Genomic DNA, 24614 nt, shown 5'->3' with positions numbered 1-24614 from the left:
GGGCTGCCAGTGTCGCACTGCCAGCGCTTACCTGGGGTTATGGCACGCTCGCTCTTAAAATGCAACCCTCTCAGTTTATTTCGTAATTGGTGTTGCATTAATGAACGAAAAATATGGGTGGTGTTAAAAATACACATAGGCAAATGAGCAGCTTTAACATGAAACTCTGGGGTCAGGTCTAGCACAGAGGGAAAGAAGTCTAACTTAGAAATTAAGTTACTCTTAACATAAATCAGTTTCTTGAGGGTTGGTTTGTTGGTTGGGTTTTTTTTTTAGGAAAATAAGTTTTCTTATACCAATTTCAAACCTTTCAGTAGTGTTAGAGATCTGTTAGCCACGTGTTTTGGCAATAGTGAATTTATACTGTTATGTTTGCAGTTTCTTATTTTTTGTCTTCTGATGATCCAATAACATTTTTAGTTACATAAATGTAATATACCTTTAAGTTGTGTAGTAAATGTTGTATTTAATGCTCTGATAGTCTCTGAATGCAGTTTTAACTATTAAAATATAGTTTTAAGAAACTGTATTCTTAAAAAACAATTTTAGAAACTAATTTTATTAGTAAAAGTCTGCAAGTATGTGTGTTATCTCTGAAATCCACACATGCTCTGACATACTGTTATCTGTATTTCTCTCTCATATAGCTGTTACACAGATCTCTGGCAGCAGATGGCTGGACTATAATGCACTGTTAAACAAATAAAACCATTAGGCATGTAATACTGCCTGGTAAACGACTGTGTGTTTAAAATGGTTTAAAAAAAATTAAATAGAAAATAAAGTTCATTTTTGAATTCATTTAATGAAATTGGAATAAAATCCAAACCCCTTTCAGAATACATAAAACATCCCCTCTTATGTTGTGTTTGTCATTTGAAGTCAGTCTTTTTTTTTATTACATTCTTGCATCTGGTATAAGATCATCAGTCCTAAATCAGTTTTCTAATAGATGTTTTCTACAAGTAATCGCTCATTTTACATTTATCTTTGTAGGAAGATTTTTACTTTTGTAATACTCCAGCACAAAATTATCTATTGCATTATATGCTCTTTTTTTCCTCCTTTTCAAATTTGATACAAATGTATTAAAATTATGATTCAACACTAGTGTCGTGGCTCTGTAATTAAACTGTTTTTCAATAATTGTCAGCAGCTGAGAGATGCCATTTTGTCTTTTTGTTTTTAGATATGCCAATATTTGGTCTTTGCCCGGCTCATGATGATTTCTATTTGGTGATGTGTAACCACTGTAATCAGGTCGTAAAACCACAGGCATTTCAATCACATTATGGTAAGTGCTTAACTATTTTTAATAACTAAGGGTGAGGTTAAATCAGGATTAAGCCTGGCAATTTTTTTTTAAATTGATGGTACATAGATCATTACATTATAAATGTCAAAGAACATAACCTGTGTTTAATCATTTTATATACATTATAATGCAGTTACATAAAGATCTTGTTCCTTTTAATTTTTAATGCCTTCTTGAAATGCTGCATACATACCGTTCAGTTTTGAAATGACATAATATAGTCTGTTTCACAGACAGTGTGTGTAGTGTGTTTTTGTCTGTGTGTGTCATTTCTCCTTGTGTATTTATACAGATTTTTTTTTACATGGGTTCTGTTACAGAGTGAACTGTCAACTTCAGCTAAAAGCTGAACTTAGCAATGTTGTTGTAAAACATCATATGCTTCCAGTGGCCAGTAAGCTTGCTTATTTATTTTCAGAAGTATCAATTTGTATTTGTTTTACTGGTCCAATGGCTTTGTATATAAACTATGCGAGGAAGCTTTTGTTGTGTTGGTTGGTGTTAGCCCGTGTTTATAGAGGACTGAAAGGCTGTGAAGTGCTGTGCAAGTTCAAGTGCTCCATTGCTTCCTGCAAACCTGAACTGGGGGAGGTTGGCAGTTCTTCTTTTCCACACTTCTCTCAAGACTAGAAATTAATCTCAAACAATTTCATGCCAATGTTTGGATGAGAGGTTTTGGGTATTCAGCTTCTTGTTTCTTGAGAAATTCAGGAGATGTTTTCTAACCAAGTGCTAATAAAAAAGATGGGCAAAGCATCTTCAGAACTACTCCTTCCTCCCTCTGTGTGTGTGTGTATTTGTATGGGTTTGCTTTTTTCTAGCCCAGTGCACCTACCGATTGCCTCAGTGTTTAAAAGGGTAGAAGATCCTGGATACGGGTGGGGAGGCTCTTCTAGTGTTTGGAGCAAGGGATAACTTTTCTTGCATCTCAAATACTCCAGCCCTTCGGCAAGAAAAGGCATACTTGCTTCTGCTGCTTCCTGGAGACTGGAAGGGGGTCTTCCTACCTACGCTGTGCAGAGGGTGAACTCCTTACCCTCTCCGCCTCTCACTGGGGGTGGTTGTGTTATAATGCCTTATGGATTATACCCCTGCCCTCGCTGCTGGATCTCTGCAGTCGTGTCACACAGAATGTCTTGGAGAAGAATAGGTGTTATGACATAATTCTTAATAGTTTGGTGGTTGTTCTGTGGATGGCAGTAGTAATAATATTTTTTAAAAATTTAGAATTTTGTGGATGTAAGTCTTCAGAGCTGCAGGGAGCTGGAAGAACAGAAGGGTTTCAGCTTTTCTTACTTTGGTTGCTATAAGCCTTTGTATCGGCTGAGAGCAAGTCCACCCCTTGCCAGCACGATTCCTCACCTGTCACTGGATATCAGTTTGGGATGTCCAGTAAGTCCTCCTAAAATATCATATTAAAATGATTCTGACAGTTAAAAATAAATTTATGGGGGAGGACTGGATGGTACCCAGTTCTTAGTCTTGGCATATTGCATCTTCCATCTTGAGGTCAGTAATATGGAACTGGCTCAGGTTGGTAGTGATGGAGAGCTGTGGATATCTGTGGACACTTTGGGTTGTCTTTCTGAAATGAGCAGGTGATCTCAAATACTGTCTGATAAACAGGTATCTGTACTGTAGGAACCAGTATCATAGTTGTTGGCATGAGAGCCTTACGGGTGGATTGAGGAAGCAGTTAAAGAAGTGAATAGGTACAGCATTGCTTCTTGAGCACGGACGTGAAAACATGGGGTGTTGTAACACTGCTTCTACCAGTGCTAAATTGTTATGTGAAGTTAATTCAAACTCTTCTGTAAGTACTACTTGCCATTTACAAGGGACAGAGTGAAGAGGGAACTACAAAATGAAGGTATGGAAAGTATTAAAAAAAACCCCAACAACTAATGTAACGTTCACGTTGCAGGAGTGTGATCTCTAACCCTGAAACATTCTCTAACGTAAGCCTTACATCACTGGCAGATTGATACTTTGAGAGAAATGTGGAAGGAGGGGATGGAAATGATGAGGTTATTCTTAGTATTTCTTAAGCCCATTCTGAACAATGAGGACGCCCGGCGAGGGCTGCGGCGTGCAGAGGAAACAGGCGGGGTCATTCTGATGAGAAAAACAGGCTTGGGTGGGGTGAATGTCATTAAAGGACTTTAGTATGCCAAACTAATGGCCTCAGAAAGGTAAGAAGGTTGACTTGGTGATTTTTCTTTTTTTTTTTTTTTGTGTAGCGCTAGCTCCCATTGCTTTTTATCCGCCTTCACATTCTTGAAATCCTTACGCAGTTGTCCCTCCTGTGAGCAAATTGAATGTGAAAGCAGGTGATTGATTACCAGGCAGTGGTGTATTTTTATTTTTATTTTTTTAACACAGTGTACTTCAGGAAATTGCTGAAGTACTCAAAACGCACAGTTCTTGTAAAACAAAGTACACTATCATGATAACAATAAAATAAAACACTCTTTGGATTTATCACAGTCAGTTTTCCCTGAATTAAGTCTTTTATTTGTGGCATTATTTGAGGGATTGATAAAGGAGAGATTACTTCAACAAGTTCTGAAAAATTACAGTGCATCAATGAAGCTGTACCTTTGTGATGTTTTTATAGTCTTTAAAAGTTATTTTTAATTGTTACCAGAGAAATAGTAATCTCTTAGAATATTCTACAACTGATGGTATGTGTCGCTTGTACTTGGTGTTCTTTGAAACTTGTCACATGGGATTTTGTTTTCTGAAGTAGAATATGCTCTTTTAAAATGTCACTTTTGTGAAAAGAAGGCTAAACAAACTATTAGCTAAACCTAATGAGCTAATTAATTTCTTCCAAAGCATATTTGTGATGAACTACTTAACTAGTTAGGCTGAAAGTGCATTGCAGGACATACGTTGGCTTTTTTCCTTGGACCACAAGTAGTCAGAAATAATGTAAGTGTAACCTTGTTCATCGGAATATTTGACCTTGTTAGAAAAATATTGATACAAATCACAGATTTTTGTATGTAACTGATACTTACATATTTCGTGGGTTTTACCAGAAGAGATATTAATTCAAAATTAAATTCTACTTTTTAAGGCAATCTAAGTGTGCCTTTGGAGTATGAATTGCCATTTTAATTATTTTATACTGCTGGTATACATACTATCATTGATTTGTAAAATTTGTTGATGCATTTGGTATGCATAATGCCACGTTTAGGTTAGTTTTTAAAATCAATTTAATATAATGGGATATCTGAAGTCTGCTTGTGGTATTTCTTCTAGCCTGTGAACAGCAGCTGTCAGTGCACTTGACTGGTTTTCCCCTCTTGGCTTAGGGTGGCAGTGATACTGGGGATCTGGCAGGGCAGAAGCAGGCTGGGCAGACGAGGAGAGTTGTTTCAAGACACATCCTGTGTTTGTCAGATCTCAGCCACTTCATTTGTGGGGCCGGACGAGTGATTTAAGTCCTTCATTGCCAGTATTCTTGCTGCTGCTTTTTGAGTGGTTACGCTTTCATGGTATCAGTGTCTTCCTTGGATGGCTCAAGATCAATTCAGAGGGGAAAAATGGGGAAAAAAAGTATAATGTTCAGGCATTCAGTCTTGTGGGTGAAGCACCTGAGATCACTTGTCATGATGATTTATTCAGAGAAAATAAGGTATTTTTCTCCAGCTGGAGTATTTCTCTACACTCTGGATGATCGTGTGCCAGCCTCTCCAACTTCCACGCCACATAGACCCTCCCTCTGTATTCAAATCAAGTATATTTCTGAAGTCCCTGCACAATTTTCTCTCTTAATGTATAAATTCTTACAGTACAGATGACTCTGCTGTCTGTCAAATTGCAAACCGTCGTGTTCCTCAAGAATGCCCCCTCGGCAGACAGAGGGATGTGCCTGTGTCCCATTTATTTCTTCTCTCTCCTTCCCACAAAAATGTGCTAGATACGGTTCTTTTACGGCACCAAAAGGTTGCTCTTGGAAGAAGCCATTGCGACAGTTATTTCGGGTTGTTTGTGGAAACCCTGAAGTGACGTGGTTTTCGGGCCGTATGACCTTTCGTTGGTGTTTCAGCCGTTCCACGGGTTTATCGCATCTCCCTGTGGTTATCAGCCTCCTGTCGGAGGAGAGCTGCTTCTCTGCGCCATCTGGGCTGCTTTGTGGCTCAGAGAGAGGAGAGAGCTCAGCAGCGTGGAAGTAGCATCAGTGTAGAGATGTGGGGTTTCTTCCTTCTAATTTTTCCTAGGGGGTTTTTTTTTTGGTTTTGGTTTTTTTTTTTTTGCAGGGTTGTTTCCTCTGTGACTTGGTTTCCTTAAAGACCAAGTGGGGTTAAACTCTCAGCAATAGTAATGAAGGCTACTTGTAAAACTTAAACTGAGAGTGCCTGTGAGTCACGTAGTGATTGTGAAAACCATTAATACAGTACGTATTGGAAAGAGATGATGATAGTGTGTCGGGCTGTTGAGTCATTAAAAAGCTATGTCTAGTGTTTTGATTAACTTCCATAGGTTTGGCACACGGTGGCAAAGGTGAGCAGTACCGTGAGCTTTGCTTTGCTGCTCTGTGAGCTGGTGGCAAATCACTCGAGCATTTCAGTTTCCTATCAGTGCATGTTTAAACCTGAAGCATAGCATTCAGAAATGGAATTATCATATGGACTTGCCCACCGTATGTGATTTCTAGGAGGCTGTGAGATTGGGATAGAGACGGTCATCTCACAACCTTATGCTCAGCCTGGAGAGACTTGGAGGGCAGATCCTGGCAGCAGAGAAAGAGATGGTCACTTGTGTTACTTGGGTCCATCCTGCAAGTCAGTGTAAGGTCTGTCATGAATCTCCTTCATCTAATTGTATAACTGTACTCCTTCCTCCCTCAGCCAGTTCTCACACCCACCGTTACTGAGCACGTTTACTACTTTGGCTAGTCATAAGGGGTATTTTGGTGTTGGTGTTAAGTGCTTGGATTTGGAGAGAACACGTGATATTTGTTGTGATTTTAATTGGGATAAATGATCTGTTAACTATCCCCACTAATAAGCTTTTGTATTTTGGATCTTTTATCATATGTAATTTAAGTATTACAGTCCCTGCAGCGTCACATATTTGGTGTCTTCTGACATACTGTGAACTGAGTATGATTTTGTCCTACCTTCTTTCTGTTACCTCAAATTTGGCATCAGCTAATTGTTCTGAAAAATCTGACATCACTATTTAATATTTTTTAAGCTTTATTTTTCGAAGTTCTGCAGATGGTGTTTGTTTAGAACAGAATAGAGAGAGTGTTTAGCATGGATTACCAACTCCAAGATAAAGTGTCTGTACAAGGCAGCATTTGAAGCAGATAGGAAAAGAAAGGAATGTACTGAATCTTGTTCCAAAGCCTTTGGACCTGATGATTTTGGGGTTTGTTGTTTGGTGGGAGTTTTTGTTTTGCTTTGTGTTGTGGGGTTTTTTTGTTTGTTTCTTTTTTAACTCTGGGAGATTGCCTGAGCTCATCAGCATTTTGGAGGGATAAGTTTTCATTATGGCCTGCAAACTTTTGGCAGCGAGCAATTTGTTTCAGTAATTAAGTGTTCACTGTTCGCTAATGTCTTTTTAAAGCAGTAGGGAACGTTTTATATAAATCATAGGAATTTTCTTGGGCATCGGTAATCTTATGTAGTAGTCTAATAACCAAAATAAAACTTAAATATTATGTGGCGTGTCACAGATGTGCTGGAGTAATCTGCAAAGCATATTGCCAAACGCGCACAGGTGGCATTTGGCATATTATGGCTCGAGTTAATGTATATGATTGAACACATTATCATTGGCAGCTTCAGCGGCTTCTGTTTAAATACAGAGTCCTCTCTCAGTAGTTCGCACAGTCCAGATTCCAGCAGTTGGGTCTTAGTCTCTGGGTCCAGCAACAACTAGTTTAATTTCTTCGTGGCAGAGATTTGAGAAATTCTGTAGCTTTTGCAAGAATCATCTTGGCATATTCCCAGAAGGGAATGGGCTCAGAGGTCAGTGCAGGATTCATCTTAGAAAAAGCAAACAAAAAAAACCCCAAAAAACTCAAAAACGTTTCAGCTGATTATTTGGTTGTTTTTAAATAATGCCTCATTAAATAAGAAAGTATTACCACCTGGAAAGAAACCATGTAAATATATTACAGGGTTTGAAACGCGTACCCCAAAGCCATTAGCTGAATACCAAATGTGCTATTTGGGATTTAAAGTCACAAACAAGTTCTGCCATGCAGGTTTTAAGGAGCAGTGAAGTTAGGTGCTGTGGTTAATTGTAACATCGCAAACGGTTCATGTGCAGAAGGTTATTTTTGTAAGCGTAATGGCTGTGGTCTCTGTGTATTACATGAAAGCACAGGGAGTCTGTTTGAGAGGTTGATGGCAGTTTTCTAGTAAAACTTCCTCCTTTTTTGTGGGTGCATGGATTTGTCAACCTCTAGTTGAAGACATAAAGCGATTTTCAACATCAGCTAACAAAAAAGGGGATATTCAGCTTCAGATTTTAAAACTAAATCCATTGATCAATTTACTGCCTACCATGTAACTCGTGTTATTTCAAATATTTTTAGAATATTTCAAATTCTAAAAGTGCTTTGGTGTGCTTTTGGATTTTCTTCCCTTTAGTTAGTGTGAATCGAATTTCATGCTGTTCTGCCACAGCAGAACAACTACATGCAGAAATCCTTGTCTTTTATTACTGGCTGGATAGAGAGTATCTTTTCTTTTTCTTTTCTTTTTTTTTAATTCTATTCTTACTAAAACATTGAAGTATTTTGAAACAAGGCTAACATACAAAAATATACAAGGGTTCCATGGAAATGCTCTTCTCTTATAGTGATCTTCTTGCAAGATATTTAGAGACTGGGACCGAGTGCTCCCTTTTCAAGGTAAACATTGACGAGGAAGAACGAGTGCAAAGAAAGAAAACAGATATTTATCTTTGTGGGAAAAGAGGAAGCAGTGCCACGTTCACTGTCGCTTACAGAAATAGTTGTTCAGCAGCACGGCGAACGTTGTATTGGTCGATAGATTTGAGTAAGATGTAAAGAGAACAAGTAGTTCTACTAAAAAGTAGCTGCTGAGTATATTTGACTACTGCTTCACTTTGGAAGACGCCAGCTGGAATAGTCGCATCAGGTCTACGATTAAAAATGATTGACAATAAGAGAGTTAACCAATCTAAAAGTCGGTGTTAAGTTTCATCATTCAAAATCCATTTTGAGTGATGAAACGGCACGTGGAGCAGAACGCAGCTGTCATAACCATCATTTCAGATTTTCTGCAGGTTCAGGGAAGGCTGTTCTGCATCGGCTTACATGTTCCATGTCCTCGGAAGGTTTCCTTCACAGCTAAAAGGGCTCTTTCTAACGCCTAAGCCACTCCTTCAGGCTGGAGCTCGGCCAGTGGAGGTGGCACGCATCGCGAGGGCAGGCCATGGGCACGCAGGGTTTGGCACGCAGCCCTAGGCTGAGTGCAGAAGAACGAAGCTGCAGCGTGTTTCAGCGCTGGGGAGGTTCACGAAGCCTGAATCTGAGGTTTTAAAAAAAAAAAAAAAAAAAAAGGCAGGACTTCTGCTGTTGTGGAGGAGGGTTGGGAATGTGTCAGAGCCATCGAGATGCGAACTTGGTGTTGGAGGGTGGGGTTAGGAGTAGTTTAATTTCAAAAGCTAACCACATGCAGATCAATTATTTATAAGGACTTCCTAACTTATTTTTGAGGGAGAAGTATGTGTTTTCATGAACTGTGTAGATTATTCCAAGAACTGCAAAACCTCAGATGAACACCACAGCGCTTCGTGATTCCGGGGAGGAGTATTCTGGGAAACTTGTAAAACAATGTTGAGTATTGAACTGTCATGAACAAAATAGTTTGGGTTGGTTTTTGCCTTTTTTTTTTTTTTTTAATGGAAGCACATAGTTTCGAGTGGCACAGACTGTACCCTCTCATCCCACCAGCCGACTCTCAAACAATTGCTGCGCTTGGAAGAGAGAGGATTTGCACATAGGCTTTTTCTCCGCAAGCACAGCTACAAAGGTCAGATAGGAAATCTCATCAGTAACCATCAATTACACTTTTTTTTTTTTTTTTTTTTTTGCCAAGATACCGCTGCTCCCAGCGCAGAGCGGTGCAGCACCTGGCTGGGGCAGCAGTGGCCAGTTAGCGCGGGCAGGAGGATGGCAGCTTTGGCAGGGCTGGTTCAGCACAGCTAGAATTAAGTGGTTTGCAGTCTGGGGGTGTGTGTGTCCGAGGAGGGGAAAGAGAGGACACGGGGGAATAGCTAAAAAGGGAAATGTAAAACAAAGAACTGAAGTAAAATACGTATAAAAAGAAATAGATGAAGACAATAAGGAGGAAGCTAAATAAGGAAGAATGACCTTGCAGGAGGGAGAATGAAGGAGGTATGGTGCTGGTTTTATTGCTCTGTATTGAGGGAGAAAAGTGGAAGAAAGGAGAGATTTAACAGGGCAATACAAACAAAAAAGCTTTTCTACTAGTTTTTCCTCTCTTAACGTTTTGGCAGCAATGCTATTAGTGTGGTTTGTGTAACGCCCTGGCATTCTTGGATTTTGTACGTTTTGGGGGTGGGGGGGGCGGGTGGAACAACAAAGCGTCCTACTTAAGACACCTCTCCTGGCTTTACCAGGCACTGACCATCGAGGAGAGAGATGGATATGTGCATGTGTGTGCATTTATTAATGGGTCACCTTATGCTTGTTTTCTTACACATCCCTTTTACTGTTTCTCGCTGGACTTCTCGAGTTTATTTAAAAATTCTTATTTTCTGTACTCTAAATAGTATTTGTTTTTTTAGAGAGTAGGAGGTGCATAAGACATACATGTAGCTTTCACGCAGCTTTGCAGCAAGAGGAACACCCACTGGTTCCCTGCAAGCAGAGAGAAAAGAAGGTAGTGTACTAGATAGAAGAAAGTTACCCATGCTGGACCTACGTAAAAGCAGTGTTTTGTAGGAACTTCTTCATCTACTGCCTCAGGAAAAGTAGGCAGCATTCTGAAAAGCTATATTCTCACCTACAGTAGTAGCGCATCAAATGATAACCGGGTGTGTATGTCAGTGTTGTGCTTTTGGAAAAACTTGAGACAATATTATTTTTACCAAAGTAAAAGATATCAGTAACATTTTGGTTTTAGGCACAGCTACAAAGTAGGTAAGCTGCTATGTAATTTACTTAGGTATTGCATCAAGTCATTTTCACCTGCTATTTATTTACTCGCTCATTTTTGATCACCAGTTTGCTGGCTTTTTAAAAGCAAACTTCCAGGTATTGACATGATACTGCTTTGGTGGTTCTGCTTCCAGGCAGTATGATCACTTAAAATCTTAACATTTGATACACATAAAGTCTACAAACTGTGTTTTTAAGATATTACCAGAAGAGGGAGTGTATACCATTTTGTATACAATGAAACCTGTAAGTTTATTGATGAATAGCAATCAATAAGCACGACTTATGTAATAAGTAAAAAAAAAAAAAAAAAAAAAAACCCAAAAACCCCCCAAAAAAACAAAAAACAACGTTTCAGACTGTAATTCACTTTCAAAAGAGCACAATTAATGCCAACTTTTAAAGCTCCTCATTAGGCTTAATTCAATTTAACACTAAATAGTTATATCCAAGTAATGTAAATGGCCTTGAAGGTCAATTCAGATTCCTAAATGTTGTGTTGTGTCTACCTGTAACAAGATTCAAACAGCTTTTCAGTGGCAGTCTTGGATTAGGTCTTGCAGTAGTCAGGTCTATAAGAGCTCCATGATGATATGAAACTTAAACAATTACAAATAAATTTTAAAAATGTAGAAAATGAGAAACAGAGATAAATATGACGTTAAATTGCACGTGAGTCTGTGGTACTACTATTGACTAAATAGGCCATCATTAGCTATCTCAGGCAGTTAACTGCCAAAATACTTCCAAACCCTATTATCTGTTATTGATGAAACAAACCCCAAATGTAGTGCTTGTATAGAAAATCAATACTTTTACTGTATAATTTATGTAGGTGTTCCTCCAGTTGTCATGCAGCAGGGCAACGGGTTAATCCTTTGAACAATAGCAAATTGATGTAGGAGAAAAAGCCATCAGTGTGTCTAATGTATAAACTCCTAATAAACTTTGCCTATTCTGCTGCCTCATACAGCTTCTGCAATATCTGAGAGCGCTGCTGGCCACAGAGATTGCAATTACATTTTAACTTGTTTCCCCAGGTTGTATTGGAGAAAGAAGAGCCATCATCAAGAGATTCTTGTCCTCTTTTCTATTCTCTGTTTCCCAAATAATGAGCTGCCCATGTTGGTATGAAACTCTCACTCTTTACGCTGGTTTGTACAGGATGCAATTAGACCAGGCTCCTGGAGAGTTGAAGCAGTTCCTACATAACTGAGTTTTTCCTTGTTGTTTGGCAAGATTGTCAGAAAATCTTTAACTCCCAATTCTGTATAGAGTAGCTTTTCAGAAGGAAGCCGCCTCTTTTAGCCAGATCACCTTCTTATGTTTTTAGCCCATAGGATTTTCTTCTTCTGCCAGGCAGAAGTTGCATTGTGCCGTGTCCTCTTTATGTGACCCCGTGGGTTGCAAAGAACCTGTTTGTCATGTCTGGCGGTGGGAAAAGGGCTAGTCTCTGCGGTGCGTTGGGGCTAATTCTGTGGGTTAGGTAGAAGGTGTACCCCTTTCAGCGTGCCCTTCCACCTTTGAGCTTGAAACTTTCAGATGTTTGTGGATTATTTGTAGAGCTGGATTTGAGCTGATCAGAAGTTTTGAGGATAGTTCTAAGAGCTGTTGATTTTTGTCCATAGATATTCACGTGGAGTTCATAGCTCCTCTCATTGCTAAGACAAAATTTGGCTGTCTCTTCTTTGTTACTGCATGGCTGAAGACTTCATTTGAGTTTGTAGGCAAAGTATTTTGATGTTCTGCTGTATTAGGGTGGACTTAGCGAAGTAATTGTTTTCATTTCTTTTGCTTTTCTAGATAATAATAAGAAGCCTTACAGTACTCTGTAAGGCTCTGGCCCTTCTCATCGTTGGCATTGGACTAGCTAGCACTCATTTTCTTTAGTTTCATTTTGGCTTACAGCCTCTGACAAGCCACACATAACCATGTATACGCCTGGAAGCGTGCCATGTTGGCCCTTTCCTGGCCTCTAAGGTCAAAGGAAAGGTTTTAAAACTGCCACGGTTCAGTCCCCTCCCCGTCATAGTGCCATGTACTCTTTGACCAAAGGTCATCGTGTGGGTCACAAAGCTATCCACCAGCCAGCTTCTAAAAATACCCAGGACTGCTTTGATAGCCATAGAAGTGGTATAAACTTGTATACGGGCATAGTATTATAAGGCTTGATGCTCATGTCTTGCCTGTCACAATTGAGAATGACAGCTAGTCTCACTTAATTTTGGTAGTGGCCAGTTGCTCTCTGTCCAGCGTGCTCTCCATAGGATCGATCGGTGTTCAGAACGAGGATGGGTACTGACCTTTAGGATCATACCCATCACCTTTTTCCGTGACCAGAAGAATGTACCCCGGGAGGCTGCAGGCTTGGCAGATCGTTAGGACGTGCTGAAAGCCCTGATGAGCTCCTGGGCTGCTTGCTATTTCCTCTGCCCTGTCCCAGTTGTCCAGGTGGCAGTGGTCCACAATAGCTGTGGCTGTAGACTTGAAATCTAATGTGCTGAATGTCTTTTTCTGGTTTATAGTTCCTGAAAATGGCATAAGTCTACATAGAAGGTATTTTCAGCCTTCACTGTCTGTGTTTACACGTGTACTATATGGGTAGCAGTTATATTTTGTATTTCTGGTATAAACAAGCATGTTGTGTAAGTGAAGTTGATACTAAGGCATAAAATGCTGTCACTAGATTGTGCACCAACAAGCCTGTCAAGTTGTTCTGTACGCAGTCATCCATTTTATTTTGGACTGTCTCCACTTTTCTGAAACCTGAGGAACTTCTGAGCATGCCCACTTGGAAAAGAAAAGGAAACACCAAAACTAGAAATCTTGCCTGATATATTTGTGTTTTCTGTAGCATGTAAGACACTCTCCAAAGTGACAGCTACTACAGAGAAAAATCCACTAATTTCAAAATCCATTGCCCTGTGGTTCTGGAGGTTCTGGGAATTTCATTCATGATGGTACTTCAGAGCACTCATTCCCGGATTCAGAAAAAAAGAGACATGAGGCCTTACATACAAGTCAGTAGCACTACTTTTTGTATGATTCTGCTGCTCCCTTCGCTTAGGCTGATTTTGTGGTGTCACACAGCATATGGCAGCGTTCTTTCCATGTACCCCCCAGAGCAGCAAAGTGGGTTTTCCAAGTAACCACGCTGGAGTTCTCAATTGATCAACTTTAAGAAGTTTGGTGTTGGCTCAAGGCCCATCATTCTCTTCCTTCCAGGAAGAATAATAATAGTAGCCAGTAACCAAACAATCTCTTTAAAGCAAAATATTTACAACAAAATCATTTTAGAAAGTACTAAATGTAAACATAAGCAGGCTGCAGCATAAGCAAACCCAGATTATGCAGTGTTGATATCAATCAGATGAAATTCTTTGGAAATCTAATTTTTTTTTTTTTTTTTTTTTTAATGGACCCCTCAAAACTTCTAGGATTTGGCAAACTGATCATTGCTGCAGCTCACAACACAGTTCTTTGTCATCCCCGGTTGCTTAGACCTCCAGCCTGTTCCCTGGGATCGAGTCACACTTTAATTCTTGCTAGTCCTCGCTCGGTTAATTGCTGTCTTTGGCACAAGAAGGTTTGTGGTTTGTGAGACTGGCAGGTCTTTGAACGGATGGTTTTGCTCTTTGTTACGGAGAGAGCAGATGGTGCGAAGGCTCGAACTGAGCGGTCAGGATTGGGGGAGAGGGCAGGGATGCTTTTTGCTGTGGCGGTATTAGCTCGCACCAGCCAGGGATTGCGAAATTGGTGCCTGAGATTGCTGAATTTTGAGAAAGGATAAATGAGTTGTTTCATGTGCAGTGGAGATAATGAAGCCTGGTCGTCTGTGGCTTTGTCCTGTGTATTTTGCCATCTCTCTCCCTCCTGTTGCAACACCTCCTGCTCAGCACACATACATAGCTTCAGGTTTCATGGCATGTTTTGCCTTTTTTTTTTTCTTTCTTTTTTTTTTCTTTTTCAAGACATACACATGCCACAACTGGGCTGGAGTGTGCATGTGATGATGGGCCAGTGAAGAGCTTCCTGCCTTCTTTCCTTAGAGCGCTGAGTGGTCCTACCTTTGCTGTCTGAATGCTGATTTTAATGCTAATGATAAACCCCGGGATCTTTAGGACCTCTGTCGGTGCGGGGGGAGGGCAGGAGGGCACACCACCTCAAATCTCGCCCTCCTGTTTTCTTAAAATTAACCTATTGTTTCAAAATACAGAAGACTAAAATGTAGACGTTGGGAAGGAGACATGTCAGAGTTGCGTTTATCTCACTTTACAAAACCAGACAAGAAAATATAATGTAAGTAAAAGATTAAAAATTCTCTAGCTAGTCTTAAAAACAATTTTCTTGGCAACGCAAAATGTGCACAATACTTGAGGTTGTAGAATGATTCCCCCCACCTCCCCGGCATTTCTTAACATTATGCAGTACTCATTCATACTTAGGGAGCTACTGTGTGTGTGTGTGTAGTGATAGCATCACACATGATATAAATATCTTTTCGTGTTACATGTGTTCAGTGAGGAAACAAAGAAAGGAGAGGGTTGATGCTGTTCTTCACGTTATCGCAAGTAGTAGGAAGCAAACTTTCTACCATGACAGTGGTTTCAACACAATTCCGGTTGTCCTTCTTGGATGATCTTGCAACACCAAAGACCTGGAAATTAGGTTCTCTGCAGTGGCAGTGATGGATGTTGAACTGCTTCTCTCCCTTCTGCCCTGCCTGCGCTGTCCTTCTCAGCTGATGTTTGAGCAGGAGCCTCATCGCTTCAGCCTCGTTCCCTGGGAGCAAGCAGTGCGTGCATCTCCCTTTGTGCATGTATCTGCAGAAAGTATTATCACAGCTCGCAAGGCTAATTTTAGGCCTCTGAACTCGGGTATTAACTGATGATATAAGTGTTTAGATTCAATCTAATGTTGTTGGTGTTTCGGGGATTTTTTTCTGGATGACTTTAAGTGGTGTTGATAGAAAATAAAAGTTAAAACCTCTTGCGATATTTATTACCAGGAAAAGAACTTCATAATTTCATTGCCTTATATAATGGGTTGTTTTTACAACATTAAGTAAAATTACTTTTGCATTTGTCAGAGTACAATTGCAACGTGTGACTTAACTGTTGCACATGCATCAATCTGTTCCAAGGTGAAACCCCGTGAGTATTTATTCTATAAAGTTACTTAGAAGCCTTTAGTCATTCCAAAATAGTAAATAAAAACAAACGCACGGATTGAGACAGTTGGCATATATGCTGCTACTATAACATAAGCAAGCATAAAATCCTGTTGCATTCTCTCTCGGCCATTGTGTGGCTTCGCATGGGCCGTTGCCGTCCTCTGCCCGTGTGAATGTACCGTCATGCCTCTCCCTTCCATTCCAGCTCCTGCCTTGATGCCCAGCTGCTGGGGCTTCTTAGTGATCGGGCTTTTTGTCCTCGCTCTTACTCAGAGGGAAGACAGCTTTCTGTATTGTTCCACACGGGATTTTTTTTGTGGAAAAAGAAAAAAGAAAAAAAATAAAATAGAAGTTACTCGCCCTCTTGGTCCTAAAATGAGACTAGACCAAATCAAAGACTAAAGAAGAATAAATTCTAGTTGGTAAGAAAACAAGTGTATCAGTGCTGGTTCCCCACGTAGTAGTTTAAACTCAAGAATTTTGTAAACCGCTAAAATCTGTTGGAGACTTACCCAGTCTTAATTATGGGTGTCAAGTAGAAGAGTATACAGTAGAAACAAATCCTCCAAAAACACACATGCTTCTGGTACTAATTTTAGCAATGGAAGGAGATGTCTTTTAAAAACAGAGTAATCCAAGGAAATGTCTTTGTATTCCCGAGTTGTCCTTAACAATTAATGAGTAGGTGACATGAGCTGTCAACTTCTCTTGAAATTCAGAGCAAAAGAGGAACTGGCTCCCGCCTCGTATTCTGAGTGCATAGACATAGGAAAGGTAGTATTTAGGATTTGTAGTTTAAGATCTGGGACTCATTTCTAAGCTTGTTAGTGGGAGCAGTAGTTTCCAGGTTTTTGTATGTTCCTTTAGAAAAAGAAAAAAACAACCCAAAGAAAATATGACCTGCTGAAATGGTACTCCCTGCTTCTGTTTAACCCTTCTTAATGGAAAGAAAGTAATATGCTTACACGCTGATACCAATAAACAAAGGCATTTGTACAAGCCAGCTGCCTTTCCTCCTGGCAAACTTGATTTGATTGAAAAATCAAAATCAAACTAGCTTGGTTTTAAAAACAAATTTGGGTGTAATATGATAAGTGAGGAAAGACCAGAAATTTCAGCTTTGATTATGGTAATTTAAACCAAGAGCAAAAGCCACAAGCTCTTTCTTCCGATTCTTTTTTTTTGCTTGTTTTTGTGTTGTGGGTTTTTTTTCTGTTTTGTCAGCAGATACACTGTAATTTTTACGAGTGATTACTTAGGAAATGGTCCAGAAATTAGTAATTCGGTAAAAATTTAGATGTTGGTATCCATGTGCTGACTTCAGGTGGAAGTCAGACCTTAATGTTGAGACATCAGAGTCTGGAAATTTAGGATGTTGAGACCTGTCTGGAAGATCAGTACAGTAAACACCAGAGTGAATGTGTGCCGCTGGAGAAGCGCAGCAGGAGTGTCCTCTGGGGTGGCAAGTGCCGTGTCCCCCCAGGCCACCGACAGTGCTGGGGGTGCTGGACGCCCCTGGGCTGGGCGACACAGCCGCAGGGGAACCGTCGCGATGTGGGGCGGCGAGTGCATCCACCAGAGGAACCATCCCAGTGCCGCCGGCACGGGTCTGGCAGCTGGCCGTGGGAATCCCAGAGGGGATTATCCTCCATCCCCACAGCCCACCACCATGGCTGGATCTGACCAGCACCGATGCCACCTCGGTGGCTCCAGTGCCCGTGGTCGGCAGCGGGCTCATAGGGATAGCTGAGGCTGGCCAGAGGCCCGGGGGCAGCTGTTGGCCACAGGGTGCCCGAGGCTGGCCGGAGCCCCCAGCACGGGTGGCGAGGTGGCTGTTGCCCATGGGTATCGCGGTACCCAGGCGGAGTTCGCCGTGGATCATCTGGCAGCGAAGGGATTACGTGCTGCCAGCGGCCGGCGTGAGCCCTTGTGAAATGTCACCGGGGCGGTCTGGCCCCGCTCCAAACGCACTCCGCAGAAACTTGAAATCCCCAAAAAGCGCTCTGAAGCCACAGCTCTGGCGGGTAAAGCGGGAATGGAGACAACAGTGATAAAATTGTAGACAGCCGCTTGCAATGCTATCAAGCCTCTGGATAAATTGGCGACTGTTAATCAAAGTGTTAATTAAAGAAAGAAACCATTAAGAGCGTTCGTTTTAGCTTGTTTTCCTGAGTGCGCTCATCTGTGTAATTTATAAATCAGAGGGCAAATGCATTCCTTGTTAGGGCTGTGGGGACGGCTGGCAGCGGGCAGCGTGTCTGTGCCCTCGTGTCTCCGTTGTGGAGGACACGGGAAATGCAGACACAGCCTGGATGCGTCAAGTGCAGTTGTGTTTTTATCTGAAAGGTTAAACTTGCACAAACATTTTATTTAACACATCCTAATTACAGCATTGCTTGGTTCTTTCAAAGTGAAATGTGAAAAGGCTGGTTTATTTAATTTGAAAGACATTATTGTGCAAGCACAGTAGGTTCGTGCCCTCGTTTGACTGTATTAGTGATTTCTGTGAGACTTTGCTGTGCTAATGCTGCTGTAAAATTTTAATTAGTGTATAGTTAACATGGTCAGTGTTTGTAGACGTGAAAACAGTTGTTTCATGCCAATTGTGATTGACCAGTGTTAATGAAATTAGCTGTTATGATCCCTTTTTTATAATTGAAAAATGACTAATGCCTAAAAACATTAAATCCATGTAAAATAACGTAAGGAGCCGACTTAAAACAAGAAACCAAAATATTTATTCTCTGTTTTCCATGGATGTTGCAGATTGAGTATTTATGTTCCAAGAGATTTCAAATTTTGGAAAGTTATTTGACTCTTGAAACAGCTTTTAAAAATACTGCAGTTTTCCCTACTGCGGGTTTGCTTCCCATCTTCATTTTCGATCCTGAAAAAGTTCAACATTTCTTGTGTTTAGGGACTTGCCCATAAGAAGGTCTGTTAGCCACGCAGGCAGAAGCCCAGCGTGGATCCCTCACGCTGTTCTCATTTCTCCACGAGGTTTTCCTGCAAGTGGGCACTGCCTGTGGGTACAGAGGCTCAGTAACGCTTTTGTCCCGTTGGCTGTAGGGAAGCACATGGGTTGTCACATCCGTAGTGTGGTACGTACGGAGACAGAGGTGAGAGGAGGGTAATGTCAGAGATAGCGACGGGAGCTTCTTTCTCAGCTCCATCACTCGGCATTGCCTCGTCCTGCCGTGAGCAGTAACACCTCGGGGGAGAGGAGGGGCCGTTGTAGTTGGCGTGTGGCTAGTTCTATGTAGCCATGTACACGTTTATCTTCTTTTTTTTTTTTTTTTAATCTTGCAAAGCTTTCATATTGTGTGGCAGTGGATGTCATTCATTAGTCATGCAGTATGTAAGAAAAATATTTGTGCTCATGTCTTTTTATCCTGGTGTTTCTTAATGACAAAATCAAAGAATGTGATTTACTTAGCTGACGCTACTGTTTTTGTATATCCTGTGATATTTCCTCTTATTCTCCTGCTCAAACCAAAGTCAATTCACTCTTCTTGATCTCTTTCGTACAGAGAGTTTTCCATTTCAAGACTTTTTTCTTTTCTTTTTTTTTTTTTTACACCTATCTCCAGGAATTTATCAGTTAGCCCGGAATCCCCTTTGTATTTTGGTTCACTAACAGCTTTTAAGCAAGTTTTCAACATCAGCATAATTTTTTGTAGCGGAGCGGAGTCTGAAAGTCAACATACAATGATTAAAGTTTGCTACATGTAAAGAAATAGCTACAGGGGAAAACATTAAAATTCCTGATTGTGGTGTGAATAGAAGCATTAGCGAGATGAAAGCTAGACAGGCATTTGGATATGTGAACTCATCTGAATACATTACACAATATTATAATACTATGCGATAAGGTCTTGTAAGGAGTATTGTTGATGCTGAAGGGGAAGAGCATGTTGTTAAAGGTGTAAACCTGATTTCTGGGTAGAAAATGGACAGAGAGAAAAAAATCAGAATTAGGTGGTGGTTCTTCCCCTTAATTCTTTATTCCTATGCTTTCAACACACAGTTCTTTATTAAACTTTTGTTTATTCAACTTCTAATAAAAAGTGTGGTATAACTTTTTTTTTATTTTTAGTTTGCTGCTTGTTTTGAAAAACTGAAGCTTTTCTTTAATGTCATTCAGGGCAAGAGACAACAGTTTTCCAGCTGTATTTCTGAGGAAGCTGACCTGTACTGCATCTTGATACAATGCTGAACTGTGCTGGTTACCCTTGTTCGATATTTTCCTTTATTATCACTGTGGCTTCTCCAAAGTTTTTTCCAAATAACAAATTTTTTTAATAGCAAAAAAAGATTTACTCAATACCTGCTTTTTAATCAGACAGTGCAGGTATTGTCATGTCGTCAACGGGCTACACAGAGATTAGTGCTCATGATGTGGACATTATAATCTCTTCATGGCCCGATTACCATCTAAGACACTCTAAACTCCTTCCGTAATAACTTTGCAATTTATATTCCAGCGCTTGACAGATTTACAAGACAGCTACCGACCGAAAGGTGCAGGGCCGGTTCCCTGCTGAGAAATCTGTCCTTTCCTCTACCTCTTGGAAGTTGCTTTGCAAAGCATACCACAAGTTTGATCCTGGATATCATGCTGGAGTCTTTTTGAGATGTTAAAGCCCTTGTGTTTGGGTTTACCTGAGCAAAGACAGGGATGGAGAGAGACGGGGAAAACGTCGTCTTCTGGGCGACAAAGGGGATCTCCCAACAGTTGATCTTCCTGGCTCCATTTTGCTTCTGGTTCTGCTCTGTAACTAATTTAATGTCCTGCCTCTATCCGTTTGCCCACGTTGCTCTTGGAGAGTTTTGCTGGTCTCCAGGAGGCTCTGAATAGCTGAAGCAAACCTGCCGGGAGCGTCCCTAATTACAGTTTGCCACTGCATGAGAGCACTGCTCGACGCAGCAAAACCCCAGTCTGTCTGCAGGCGTGGGGTGACAGCGTGTATCGGTTGATGCTTCAAAGGCTATTTTACATCTCTTGGGGGCAAACCCTGTGTATTTGAAGAGTAATCTTAAATCCTGTGGAAATTGATTACAGAACTACTCGTACGCCGAATACAAAGGGTTTTGAAAGGATTAGTAATAAATATGGAAAAATTGAAAAACTAGCTTTAGTAATGCACAGAGTTGTGGAGAGGCAGCGTGGAGAAAGGGATGTACTTGAAGGTTATTTATTTAAATACAATTTATTTTGCTACGTACTTAATAACCGTGTTTGCAATCTGCTCCTTGCCCTCCTTTCTGTGGTGGCAATCTCAGGGGGGCAGGGGTGGTGTGCGGGGTCTGGGGCTGTTTTGCAGCAGTTGACCGTAGTGGAGATGGCCGTTCCTGCCCAGTTAGTGTTGTGCTGTTGGAGAATTACACCACCACCCTGCTAAGCTGTAGTTGCAGTACCATTTTAGTAGTACTACTAAATAGTATCATAGAATGGTTTAGGTTGGAAAGGACCTTAAAGATCATCGAGTTCCAACCCCCCTGCCATGGGCAGGGACACCTCCCACCAGACCAGGTTGCCCAAGGCCACGTCCAGCCTGGCCTTGAACACCTCCAGGGATGGGGCCTCAACAACCTCTCTGGGCAACCTGTTCCAGTGCCTTACCACCCTCAAAGTGGAAAAACTTCTTCCCAATGTTTAATCTAAACCTGCCCTCTTCCAGTTTAGAGCCATTCCCCCTCGTCCTGTCACTACATGCCCTAGTAAAAGGTCCTTCCCCACCTCTCCTGTAGCCCCTTTAGGTACTGGAAGGCAGCAATAAGATCTCCCCGGAGCCTTCTCTTCTCCAGGCTGAACAGCCCCAGCTCTCTCAGCCTCTCCTCATAGGAGTACTATAGAGTAGTATATAGTATATACTATAGAGTAGTATATAGTATATACTATAGTATAGTAGTACTATTAGTAGTACTACTGTAGTACTAAGTTGTAGTACCATTTTTAAAAGCATCATTTAAATACCCTAAATTATAGTTATAGGATCGTCTCCTTTTTGAAATACGATTTTAAAGTATTGAAGTTGGCATTCAGAATCTCGCTGGTGAAAATGATCTGTTTTCCACTCCTCCCTCCGTTTTCTTCAACCCTGCTCACATAGAATTTCATGCTTCTTTATCTAACATGTTTTGCACAGTGGTAACTTGTGAGTGGATTTTGGTTCTCTAAAGTAAATCTCAAGGAAAACTATAAACACACGAATTTAGAAATCAGAAGTCGATAAATTGGTTTTACAGTTTTAAAAGTAGCCAGTGCTTCTCTATCACTACTGTAATGAGATGAACGAAATAATAATAGCTAATGCTTGCATTCTGTTTCTGTTCAAAGGGATGTGGTTGACTAACCGTCGTAACACCTCTTGGGAGCTGAGTAAATAATTTGCAAATATTCAAATTTAAATGCTGGGGAAACTTCGGAGGGGCTGCAGTGGCGGGGGGGGGCTGGGGAAGCGGAAAGCCGGAATGCTTCTCAGAGGATGTTTTCCAGTTCCCAGCTTTGCTCGTGTTTCCTGTTAAGTGCTCTGGGAAACCGGCTTTTAAAAAACAAACCAAAGTGAAAGTTGAGCTAAAATCTGTCAGTCTAGGACTTCTGGTCTGACGGGAAGTAGGTTATATGAAACTTCTAGTTAAAGTACAAATACATCGTTCAAAAAGATCGGTGGCTTTTGGTTGCATTGAAGTTTGGATTTCATGAGGAAAATTAATTAAGTGTGCCAGACCATCATAAACATCCAGCTATGTTTTATTTGCATGTCTTAAGTCGGCGTGAATTGCTTAGAAGGGATTTTGAAACTGGAATGATACACCAAAACCCAAATATATGTGAGAGCTTTGGGTTCTGAATTGAGCATTTGTAACCAAAGCATATCTTATGAAGAAATTTGTTCTCTGTCGTTATGAGGTTTTTGTAATAAATCAGTGCACCCGAGTTAAAGCATAGCCAGATTTTATATGCTTTTTAGGGAAACTTGTAGTGTGTGTTTTGAAGGTGATTGACAAGAGAACGGTGCAGGAATTCGTACTTGGAACAGTGGGACCTTCGCCCTGAGGAGGAGCGCTGGACAGCAGAGTGGGAGGTACACACACCAATGCTGCCATCAAACAAAGATGCAGAAAACAGATGACATGTACAGCTTAGTGGTGATACAGCCCTCATTTGAGGTAAAAATGTTCTAGGAACTGACATAGTTTTGGAGCATACCTACCAGCAATTAGAAAGGTCTTGGTGTATTTGCTTTATTTGTCTGTTGGCTTCAACAAAGCATTTTCCTGAGAGGAATGTAATTTTCTGAGTTCTTATTGTGGGAGAGCATAAATGTTTCATGGAGCTTACCAAGCTGAAGCCTCCACAAATTACTTTAATGTGAAAGGGAATTTTAAAAATCATTGATCTCTGTAGTTATGTTTTGCTCTGTAATGTGTGACTTCAATTCTATCTTTTGCCCCTAAGAAGGTTATTTTACCTTCTTGGGTATTAACCGTCTCAATGTAAATGTAAGATTGCCTTTGAACAATGCTGTAGCACATATGTGGTGAAGATGTAATGCAAAAACATATAAACCAGCACATTTTAAATCTCTGCTAGGCAAAGGAAAGCTATTAACATATCAAATTCTGGAGGTGAGCTCTGGGTTTTCAAATATAGTCTTCAAAATTGGCTAGGTATTGCATGTTAATAGATTTTTGAGAAGAGACACATTTTAAGTAAAGCTGTATCACTGTAGCTTAACTGCGTTTTTACGTGATGGTGTCTACACCAATAGAAACATCCTGGACTGCAGTTGCGCTGAATATTTTTTAGGTGAGGAAGTGCAGGGCATAAGATTGCATCAGTATTGCCAACTTGGCCATAGTCTGTGTAAAAGATACTACATAAACTTATTTCTTAGCTAAATAGTTTATACCTATTACTATTTATTTATAATACTGAAGAACTCTGGTCAAGATAAGGAAGACCATTGTGGTAAGTGATGTAAATACATAAAGCAACGTAATGCTTACGTATGTGCTACCCTGACTCACATTTGGTATGCTGAAATATAAATTATATGCTTTTTTTTTTTGGTTTCTCTTCTGCTACAATGTTATTTTTCTGTGAATGGAGTGCCATAAGCATACATGACTATCAGTCAGATCCCCTTTGTGGTTTTGCTAACACTGAGTGATAAACAATAATATCAGCTGTCAGTTGCAAGGCAGTGTTGTTTTTATGAAATAGTAAGAAGAATTCTCTCTAGAGACGTGACAGATTGTACTGGTGCCAATCAAGCCTTGGCAGTCAGTCATACTCATAGCTTGGACTCCATAAATATTCTTTTCTGTAATTTTCTTGCTGGAGTGAGGAATGTGACCTTGTTTAGATGTTGTCTGTTCAGCTGAGAGTGGGAGTTCAAACACCGCACAATGGAAGATGGAGTGACCTCAACCTGACTTACAGTGCAAACAGAACTGATGGGATGATTAAAAGGACATCAGCGGAAGATTAAGGCAGAATCCTTGGTATCTAGGCCCTGTGATTAGAGCAGGATAATGAAGCAGCAATAAGTGAGTGAGCAGCGGATCAAGATCCCGCACAGGCGATTGCTCCCAAGCAGCTGCACGCTGCCAGCGTGGCATCGGAGGAAGAGTAATTTGCCGGCTGTGCCCGCGATTGGTTTAGCTCCCCAGTTTTCCCTGCAAAATCCTCATGGATCGAACTCTTTTCTTTTTTCTTTGTCGTGGTGAGGTCAGAGGGATGGATCAGACACAGGCGTTCGGGTTAGGGCCGCGAAAGGGATTTTAGTTGCTTGCTGCAGTGATGTCTATAGTTACAGTGAGGTGCCCTTCCAGGGCAGTGTCCCAGTCTGGGCTCTCCTATCGTGTCATGGATCTGATCCTTCTGGAGAATTTAGAAGATCAAGTAAATTAGCTCGCCACAATTACTCCAGAAATGGAAC

At 40.8% G+C, this 24614-nt stretch overlaps 1 protein-coding gene across 1 annotated transcript in view; it reads left to right on the top strand.

The window, feature by feature from the left end:
* The first annotated feature begins 1191 nt into the window (after positions 1-1191).
* The window catches only part of ATXN7 (ataxin 7), a 37288-nt gene continuing 13865 nt past the window's right edge, over positions 1192-24614 (top strand). Inside the window, exon 1 of the mRNA XM_009883602.1 lies at positions 1192-1294. Coding sequence (XP_009881904.1) covers positions 1192-1294 — 103 coding nt within the window. The remainder of the gene's footprint in view (positions 1295-24614) is intronic.

This window comes from Charadrius vociferus, unplaced genomic scaffold (genome assembly GCF_000708025.1).
Source record: "Charadrius vociferus isolate BGI_N301 unplaced genomic scaffold, ASM70802v2 scaffold324, whole genome shotgun sequence".
NCBI lineage: Eukaryota > Metazoa > Chordata > Aves > Charadriiformes > Charadriidae > Charadrius > Charadrius vociferus.
The sequence above is the reverse complement of the archived record's forward strand: the minus strand, read 5'-3'. Positions and strand labels throughout refer to the sequence as shown.